Genomic DNA, 10438 nt, shown 5'->3' with positions numbered 1-10438 from the left:
TTATACAATTGTTCCTGGCATTTTAGGCAGAGGCATACTGGCATAGAAGGAAAGAACTGGTTTGTGCAATGGCTTGGAGATGCCAATGCATATAACACTTTACCCATCATTTTTCAAATTACCCATTTAACTGAGTTAAAGGACTTAAGGAATTCAGGTGGTGCGCAGATATGCTTTCAATGTAATTGGACTATCTTTAGACCCAGTTGGTCCATTCTTTAATTAATCTTGCACATTATATTTCCCATCTCTGACCCATATATCAGAGGAAGGTGGTGAGGGGCAAGCTTGCTTGCCTGAAGTCAGGAACTACAAGAGGGTATTTCCCTCTGGAGCAGGCAGTCTCAACTTTATTTCATCCTCTTACACAGCATCATAGGCAACAGCTTCCATCCTAGCATCTCTCATTAGGTGCACTGACTCGCAATGCAGAAAGGGAAAAAGACGCCCCCTGGGGGCTTATCACTATCTGAGAGAGGGAGATTACAGGCTACCTATGTAGCTACACACACCCCATTTTCCCCAATTCACCTTGGACCTTCTAGAAAGGTTATTCTTTTCACTCCTTTCCTGAAAGAATCACTAGTCTACGACTTTGGAAGACATGTTCATTTCAGTAAGGTAGCCGAAATAGAAGAAATGGACCGAGAAGATGGTATTTTTCTAAGGTCTACCACTGTTTGAATTTTTGAACATCTTTCCTCGTGTGATTTCTAAATAATCTACCTGTGCTGACTCCTTGATTCTCATAAAGGTGCTCTGATACAAACATTAATTATTTCCTCCTGTGGATACATGGAAGATTGGGACACAGGTGGATTATAGGTTTTAGTTTCAGAACTTTTACCAGACATCAAACAGAGTCAGGCTTCTGAAGAGAATGGGAAATAGAGCGGGAGGGAATCATATCCTTTCAGGGTTATATTTATTTTGCCCAGGGGGTAAGTCAACACAGGTTCAAGAGCCCCAGTTTTTATATGAAATCTTCAAGAAGAGTCTTTTCTTCAGAAAGACCTAGGTGTTCCTCAGGAAAGATCCAGTTCTTTAGTCTTATTAAGGTATAATTTGCCCAATTAAAGCCCTAGCATTGTGAAAAGCATCATCTCATGTGAAATATGGCTACACTTCTTAAAAAGGAGTGGTAATGAGGCATTCCTACTGACCAGTATGATTGCCTTTGTTGTTGTTGTACACGTTGAGAGATTCTGCCATTTCTGATAAATTCTCATGCATCTATGGGCAGATTATATCCAGGACCATGAGAAACACAGAAAAACGCATGCTCACCCAAACACACACACACACACACACACACACACACACACACACACACACACACACACCAATTTCCCTGACTAGGTAACTTCCAGATAGGGGCTCAAAGACTTTAATGGAAAAGTATTCCATGCAGTAGCTGACAGTGTTACAACTGTGGATCAGATACCTGTAACTTATAAGTCACATAGTAACTCAAAACATTTTATATTTTCTTGGCCACTAGCAGAGCTTCTTATCAGCCAACCGCGGCCCTAGTTTATTTAGGAGTCCTTTCAAGACAGTTTCATCAAAGCACATAACTCAAGAATGAAAAACAATAAATACTTGGCTAATGCAGAACCATTAAAAACTCCAAAGGGAAAAATGGACAAACAGAAAAGCATTAACAGTGACACTGGTTTCATGACCTTTGTTATTATAAATATAAATCAATGATGATGTTTCATAAGTACAATGGAAATCTGAAGATAGATTTTAAAAGTTAACTTTTTAATCAAGGAAGGGAAACTTGCCTTACTTGCCTATTCAAACTAAAGAGATCTGGGAAGATATCAGCACCTCCTCCAGTGATAGAGCAGGGGGCTTCTTTCTGGCATCATCCCTCCTCTGATCTTTTCTGCTACACCATCAACATCCAGGCACAGAGCAATATAATGTTCCCATTTTCAAAATGAATGCTGTAGGGAGGAAAATGTTTTAACCAGGAAAGTCTCATTCAGGTTAATGTGAATTCCATGTCTCAAAGTATTACAGAAGAACTGCTATAATTAACAGTCTTTTGGCACTTCCATTATAAACCACATTTCTAAGCAGTTTATAACTCAACTGTTTTTAATGAGAAATTACTCTTCGGGATGAAACTTGGCATGCATGGTTTAAAACAAAAAAATGCTCAAATTCATTAGGGCCGATGTAAGCTGTAGCATCCTGGTGCTCTGCTTTCCTAGCGGGACATTTAAAAAATTCACTCTCTAGGGCTTCCCTGGTGGCGCAGTGGTTGAGAGTCCACCTGCCGATGCAAGGGACATGGGTTCGTGCCCCGGTCCGGGAAGATCCCACATGCCGCGGAGCGGCTGGGCCCGTGAGCCATGGCCGCTGAGCCTGCGCGTCCGGAGCCTGTGCTCCGCAACGGGAGAGGCCACAGCAGTGAGAGGCCCACGTACCGGAAAAAAAAAAAAAAATTCACTGTCTACAGCTGGCCCTATCAACCAATGGAGAACAAAGGCTATCTGACTCTGGAAAGTGCACCTTCAAAGAAAAAGATCAACTGAAAATACACTTGCTCTTGGGCATCCTCTGGGGACTGGTTCCAGGACTCCCCTCGGATACCCAAATCTGAGGTTTCTCAAGTCCCTTATATAAAGTGGTGTAGTATTTGCATATAACCTACACACATCCTCTCCTATACTTTAAATCATCTCTGGATTACTTATGACACCGAATATAATGTAAATGCTATGCTAATGGATGTAAATACTATGTAAATGATATGTAAATAGTTGCTGCTGGTGCGCGGCAAATTCAAGTTTTGCTTTCTGAAACTTTCTGGAAATTTTTTTCCCCAAATATTTTCCGTCCAAGGTTGGTTAACTTGCAGATGCAGAACCTGCAGATACGGAGAGCCGACTGGATATCAATGACATCAAAGTGGAAGTCAATAAGAGAAAAAATATCTTCAAGATTGGTAAAAGTAAATATTCCCCATGTTAAAATTTTAAATTCAGTTTAAACAAGGCAGCTTTCAACCATTTAGATGCTTTATGTGGAAGCTTCTTGCAGGCAAGATTATAGTTATGGTTTGGGGGGGCCACAGTATTTATTAACAATGGTTTACCACAACCTTGTTTTCTCCTAAAGGTATACATTTTAGATTCTTAGATTTGGTTGTATACAGTATAACTTTTATCTTAAACAACTGATAATATTTTTTAAATGTAAATGTTAATAACATTTAATGAAGTCATGATAACTATATTTAATTTTCCTTGAGGTGTAAGTTAAATATTCTACCTTGTGACTTCCCAGAAACCCTGAGATTCACGTTTGGATAAGCTAAGATGTAGGATGATAAAAGTAATTACTTAAATAGGTTCTGCATTTCCAACTTTTCCCATCTTAGTCATCTATGCATATTCTGATAAGAACACATACATAGGCCAACCCACATACTTACTGCAAGTGTAACTCAGCTAACTTACTACGTGCAACTAAACATCAGGAGATCACAGTCCCGCTTTCATACTATTTTAGAGTCTAAATAAAGATTTTTCACCGATAGGGGATGTTCAAGGAGCTGATTTCAAGCTCTCAATACACTGCATAACATGTGCGGGGAGAGGTGAACTATAAGAGCTTAGAAATACCCACATGGTTTTCCTCTCAGCATCATGTCTTAGTCTGTGTTTTCTTAGTCTATTATTCTAGGCTCCAATGTCATTCATTCAGATGGGGAAAAGGAGAGTAGCCTAGTTCAGGATTTTAAGAAGCGGATATGGGCCTGAGGACTGGCAGATTCCAACTTCCTTACCCCAAAGAAGGTCAGGTGCTGGAGGAAGAACGGATTTGTTAACACGGTTATGATAACAATGATGGCAAGTAGAAAAGGGAGCACGGCGGCCAAGACAGCCACGATGGTGAGTCAAGCATCTGAGGAGAGGGAGGGCTTCAGGTTCGGAAGTGCACACCGCCCAGGTTCAGACCCAGACTGGGAAGGAGAAAAGCAGGGGAGGGGGAGTCGTTCCAGGATTGGGGGTGTTTGGGAAGGGGGTGAAAAGGAGGGAGGCAAGAGGCACCAGACGCACAGGCAGAGCAGCTGTTGAGGGCAGGCTTCCAGCAGGGCAGGAGGATCTCCAATAGCTGAGAGATATCCCCAGGGTCTTTTCAACTTTCTAGGAAGTTAGCACAATGCTGGGAAGCAGTAGAATAAGTCATCCTTCATAGCTAAATAGGATTCTCACCCCTATCCCAATTCTCTAACCCAACCCTTTCTTTTTATTTTTTTTATTTTTGTGCGGTACGCGGGCCTCTCACTGTTGCGGCCTCTCCCGTTGCGGAGCACAGGCTCCGTCCGGACGCGCAGGCTCAGTGGCCATGGCTCACGGGCCCAGCCGCTCCGTGGCATGTGGGATCTTCCCGGACCGGGGCACCAACCCGCGTCCCCTGCATCGGCAGGTGGACTCTCAACCACTGCGCCACCAGGGAAGCCCCCATCCCTTTCTTGAATTGAGCCCATCACACAAAAGAAGTATGCCCACAAGAAATAGTTCCACACACCAAAACCCACATTGGAGACCCAGTTTTGGTCCCAAGAAAACCATTCTTAAACTTGGAACTTTCCCTTCAGGTTCAGCTACCTTACTTCTTTCCTCTGTTCTAAGCCCTTGCAATCATGTCATTTAAAAAAAAAAAAACGACAACAAGCAAATGAGATCATATTGAAATATCAGTTTAGTTTTTCCAACGAAGCAAAATATCAAAACGTTCCTTAGTATCGTCACTCAGTAACTTCTAACACGTACGATAAACTGTGAGAACACTAAACCATGCGAGCATGTTAGAAATAACATCATGAGCTCCAAAGCTCAAAACTGTAATTGTTGCATAGACATTTAAAATTGGAGTTTATGACACTGAAGTGTCCCACAAAGTCAAGACAGCTAGCTACATTTGAGGGTTTTGTATGCTATCTGATTTAGTGGCCAAAACCATGATTGCTCGACTTACGCTCTTACCTATAAATTTATTTAAAACATACTTAAAGACCTCAAAACTTATGAAAGATGCCAGCTTAATAACACTCCCATGGGAGTTTTAATTACACTAACGATGTTCAGAGTATTGACTATGAATTTCCCAAAGTCCTAGAAGTTATGGGGATGGGTGGAGAGCTAATCAAGCATGATGCTCTAGATTGCTTATAACCCTCCCCTTCCGCCTCCTCCTTTTTCTTACATTTATTGAAGTAGAAATAATGACTCCATCATAATGTCCTTGCAAATCCTGTATTTTACATAGGATGAGTTTTGCCCCATCGAAGTGCAATACGTAATACTCTAAATAGGAAAATAAACTCGAAGGAGATTTTGCAGAGATGATAATAAATCTTGTTTTTCTCAGAAGTTATCAAATGTCTAATGTTAGCCCTGACATTTTAACGCAGAGTTCATCACAAATAGGTCCTTCCTCCTATGTTTATGTGAAAAGATTATACACTGTCCTCCCTCATTTCAATGATAAAAGCCCAATATTCCAAACGCCCATTATTCTTCACTCTGTATATAGCCAGTATGGGTTTGTGTTTTGAACTTCCTTGTGTCTAAATCAACCAAAGAAAGATTCAGGACCTGATTCCACAAAAGCAACCGCTGAGAACAGTAAAGACCATTATTTCCTCTCCCACTGCTGGCAGAGGTCAGCATCCCTGTCATTAGCCATGTCATAACATAATTGTATTACTACTCCTTCTGTGGGCAGATACTGAGCAATAACTGAACACATCATATCATTGCAAAAATGAAAAGGTGCCACTTCTTTGTCCCAATTTAGCATAAAATCAGTGAAAACAATCTTCAGAAATGACACTGCACTAAGAAACTGAAAGGAACTGTTATTACTCTGTGGGTATATATTTAAACTGATGCTCTGACATCTTCAACTAGAACCAAAAAAGAGGACTCTATTTTACTACTGGACTCCAATTGTGAGCTCCTATAATCCAATTTCTTTTGGTAACATTCAGCTCAATTAAGGGATACACTGTTACTTAAAATGGCCTTAATTAGACGAAACTCCAGTATGGTACCCATCTCTCAATGTCTGAAATATAGCCATGCTTTAAGTTGCCAGAGGTGACCACTGTTACTTCCAGCCTACATGTTTCTGTCCAGTCTATGAGCTACACTGCTATTTCAAAGGCTGACCTATATACAGCAACGTGCCATCCGTTCTGGCTGTTTGTATAAGAGATGCCTCACACAGTTGCCATAACCAGCATTGTTGCATTGTTCTCACTTCTCTCCTGCAATGGGCTATGTGAAAATGGAGGCCAGTTTGCATAGTGATGTGCTCATAACGTAATGTGCTCTTACGATAGAGCGATACTAAATTAAACTGTTTTCCAAAAAATTCCTCCTACAGAGTTTATTAACTGAACAATGTAAGTAGTGTTTTGGCAAAATCTATAGAGCAGCAGTGCTGGAAAATGTCAGCAAAGTAAAACAACCTCATTTTAGTTTAGAAAAGCTTCAGGAAGAGGATATTCATTTTCTGGATTAGGGTCTCTTCTGACATTGAAAAAAATGTCACTGGAGAAACTAGTTACAACTGTGTGATGCTGAAGCACAGAAAGATACTGGTTCCTCTGGGATTCAGCACACTGACTTTAGTAAAGTGTTGACAGATTTTAAATAAAGACAATTAGTAATTTATGATCTTATCATCCTATTGAAAACAAATAACCTGACAAAGTGACTGTTTCTTGTAATAAACTACGTATTCATGACACCTCTGAAAGAGACAAGGTTTACTTTGCAGTCTCCTCTCTCTGGGAGAAGTCAGGTCCAACTTGTTTTTACTAAATGTGGATACAGATTTCTTATTTCACCTCTTTCAAACTTCTGCCCACCTTTCAGATCCCTGCAGATCTACCTGAGTCACTGTAAAAATGAATTCTGGTTGACTACATTCTAAGCAACTAAAACTGTGGAGTTGGACAGAAATTTTGTGCCAATGCTAATCATGATGGAGTAGAAAACACTAGTGCCCGGGTTTTCTGGGGCCTAGCAAACCTACTCAGTACACTGAATATAAGCTGGGATCAGTGACAAATATATTTGTTAGACTGCTACCCAGAGAAAGGCAGGAGCAGACATCCTGTGAGAAACATTTCCATGAAGTCTCTTCCTACTATTAAAAGTGTATCTTATGACTGTGCATCTTTAAAAATCCATTATTCCCTGGATAAGTAAAGTAGAAGACTTGCATCTAGTCTATAGAAAGGGTGGCTAATTTGCATTTTAAAAGAACAGTTTGCTCCTCATGCACCGGGTGACTTAAAAGGAACTTCAATGAGCTAGTAAAGAAATTCTGAAGACTTTCTAAATTAATTTATTCAATTCACAGCACAACCCACTAAAATTATTTAAAGCACTTAATTGGAAAATGATTTAATATATTGGAGTAATTCTTGATTTTCCAAAGCATTTAACTTTTAAATTAAATCTGACCCTACTATCACAAGAATGACGAGTGAAATGTGTATCCAAGTCATTACCTTCTTTTTGGAGCCTAAAATCACTGATAAATTTAATAGGATTTGTCCAGTTTCATTGCCAAACTGTTTCTGACCTTTTGGTTCCAATTACTACTGCGGAATATGTCTTTACTAACCAAGATAAGACTGCTGCTTTATTATTATTGTTAGTAGTAGTAGTGTTATAAGCAAAAATAAAATGTTGCAAACACAAAAGACCTGCTCGTTAAGGCAAAACAGACTGTATTACCAACAAATAATGAAACTTCATCACGCAAACTTCTCTGGCCAAAGTTACCCGTGCCTTCCAACTTGCCCCTAGCTAAAAGGGCCCCTTCCTGCAGGATGAAAAGCCTTTCTGCCTTGCACAAGACTAGATTTCCCTGGTTTCTAACTTGCCTAAACATCATCAACACATGCACATCCCTTTTCCTGGGTTTTGCACTGTGCACACGGCATCGGGGAGTTTCTCCACAGGGTGATATAACTCACAGCTCTGTGTGTGTGTGTGTGTGTGTGTGTGTGTGCGCGCGTGTCGACTGACCAAGACTCGGAGTTGCGAGTTCGTTGCGTGATGGGGAGCCCGGGGGCTGGGGATGCAGCGCGCTAAATACCTCTGTATCGCGTAAAAAAGCTGTTTGATGATGACTCGCCACCAGGCAAATGTTACTAGTCCCAACGATTTATCCAGCGGAATTCACCGAGAGGCCGACACGGAATTGCTCGCAGGGGCTGGGAGTATCTGACAGGGTTACCGCGGAGCGGGAACTGGGCGTCTAAACGCCTCGCCCTGAGTCTCAGAGAACTCCATTCTCCCCGCCACGTTCACCGGGCGGGACTGCTTAGACACGTCCAAAAAGCCCGAGGCGAGGACAGCCGTGGACCTGCGGCTGCTCTCGGAGTCTGGTCCCCGCGCGTCCTCCCTCCGCGGGCTGAGAGTTCGAGGAACCCCGAGAGTCACTCCCTCCCTACGTACGCCCTGACTGCTGCATCCTTCGGACGAGCGGACCTCCGCGGTAGCCCCGGTCACCCTCATGGCCCGCCTCGCCCCGGGCCCCCGCGGCCTCGGCACCTGGGGTCACCGGGCTGTGAGCATAGCCCAGCCCGGGACCTGCGCCAGCCCCGCGCCGAGGGCGGCAGCTTTGGACGTGAACGCGACGCGCTCGCCCGGCTCCTAACAAACTTGCTGTTTCTGCGCGCACCCCTGGGCGGGAGCTGTCCCCCGGCCCCGGCGCCCCGGCGGCACCCCGGCCCGCAGGCCGGCGCCCGGACCGGTTCGGGAAAACAAAAGCGTTGCGGAGCGCTGTGCCCGGCGGGGGCGTCTCCCGGGTCCCGGCACCCCAACTCCCGGCGGCTCCCCTGGCAACTAATCCCGGGCGGGGAAGCGGTGCCACGAGCCCCCACCGCCGGGAGAGCAGGGAGGGAGGGAGAAGGGGAAACCAGAAAATAAACGGAATTCTCCCACTCCCTGCCCGTGTTCCCGGACCCCAGACACACCCCCAAAGTATTCCGCCGTTCTTTCCTAATTTTTTTCAACGCCCCCCCCGGCAAACCTAGGCAGGGAGCCTTAGTCGCGAACAGCAGGAAGGAAAGGATCGAGCAAATCGTGTCACTTTCCGCACCATCGCGGGGGCCGGGCAAAGCCCGGGAGCGGCTCCGCAATATTTACTCCCCGAGGGCACGCAGGGCAGCCGCGGGCTGCGAGCCGAGCGCGCCCGGGACCGGCCTCGGGCGACCGACCGCCCGGCCGCCCAGCGGGCTCGCCGCCGCCGCCCCCCTCCCGGGACCGAGCACTCAGAACACGGCGGAAACAAAAGCAGAGCATTCACCTTGTTGCAATAGTAGGGGTCCAGGCAGGGAGAAGGTCCCAGACAGGGAGCGTCGGGCGCAGCGGCGGGCTGGGCTGGAGGTGGATAAAATCTTACGTCCATTTCACTTTCACATCAAGCAACTCCTTTTCTTTGCCTTTTTCAAAAAAGTGTCCAGCAAAACAAGCTTAGACGGAACAGAGAGAGGTGTCTGGACTCTGGAGTAAGAGAAACACCTTCCTTCCCTCACATCCGTTTGTGGTTTGTTTAAGAAGAAGAGGAGAAAAAAAAAAAAAAAGAAAAAGAAAAGGGGGGGGGAAGCGCTCAACTCTCCCCCAAGCCGCGGCGCGCACCCGTCGTCGCCGAGCGCGCAGCCTGCTCCGCCGCCGCCGCCTCCCGGCCCCGCCGCCGCCGCCGCCGCCGCCGGGCAGGTAACTTCATGCGCTCATTGTCCCCCCCGCCCGCCCCCCCATCCCCGCCTCCCGCGCCCCTCGCCGCCCGGCACACGCGCTAGCGCTCGGGCTCTAGGTACTGGGCGTTTTATTGGAGTCTCTGAGTTGCTCTGCTTTGAGTTTATTTTCTCCACCTTGGAGGCCTGGGATGGGGGGGAGGACTGGAGTGGGAGACGGGGCGGGAGGTGGGGGGGGTATGAGCGCCCGGGGCCGGGCGGGGTGGAGTGCGCGGCACGACGCGGGCAGCTCGCGGCCCAATGGCGGCCGCTCGGGGCCGGGGGCCGGCGGAGGGTGGAGCGAAGGAGGAGGAGGAGGAGGAGAGCGCTGCCGGGCCCGGGCCGAGGCGGCGGGACCCCGGGGACCCTCCGCTGCGCCCGGGCCACGCTCCTCCGTGCCAGCGCGTCGCACACAAAGGGGCCGGCGAGCCCGGGCCAGCTGCGACCGCGGGGCACGGCGGGGAGCGCGCAGCCAGGGGGCGCTGTGGCGCAGCCCGCCCCGCAGCCCCGCCCCCGGCCCCGCCCCGGCCCCACCCCGCTCCCACCGCCCCCTCCGCGGCCGTCCCCACCTCTTTCTCTGCGTCCCGCACCTCCCGCGGCGCGGCCGTTCCCACCCCGCTGTCTGCTCCCCCAGCCCTATTCCCACTCTCCGGT

General features: G+C 46.7%; 1 protein-coding gene across 2 annotated transcripts in view; it reads right to left on the bottom strand.

The window, feature by feature from the left end:
- TOX (thymocyte selection associated high mobility group box) overlaps positions 1-9658 on the bottom strand; it is a 297820-nt gene extending 288162 nt beyond the window's left edge. Inside the window, exon 1 of one of the 2 annotated variants that reach the window (XM_022556827.3) lies at positions 9358-9658. In XM_022556827.3, the coding sequence (XP_022412535.2) occupies positions 9358-9459 (102 nt within the window). In that variant the 5' untranslated portion in view covers positions 9460-9658. The remainder of the gene's footprint in view (positions 1-9357) is intronic. The other variant, XM_022556826.3, reaches the window with a different exon arrangement.
- Between the last annotated feature and the right edge of the window lie 780 nt (positions 9659-10438).

The sequence above is a fragment of the Delphinapterus leucas genome, chromosome 17 (genome assembly GCF_059928025.1).
Source record: "Delphinapterus leucas isolate spDelLeu-1000000601 "Yukka" chromosome 17, BTC_Dleu_Yukka2, whole genome shotgun sequence".
Taxonomy (NCBI): domain Eukaryota; kingdom Metazoa; phylum Chordata; class Mammalia; order Artiodactyla; family Monodontidae; genus Delphinapterus; species Delphinapterus leucas.
Note: the sequence above shows the minus strand (reverse complement) of the source record. Positions and strands in the feature narration are given on the sequence as shown.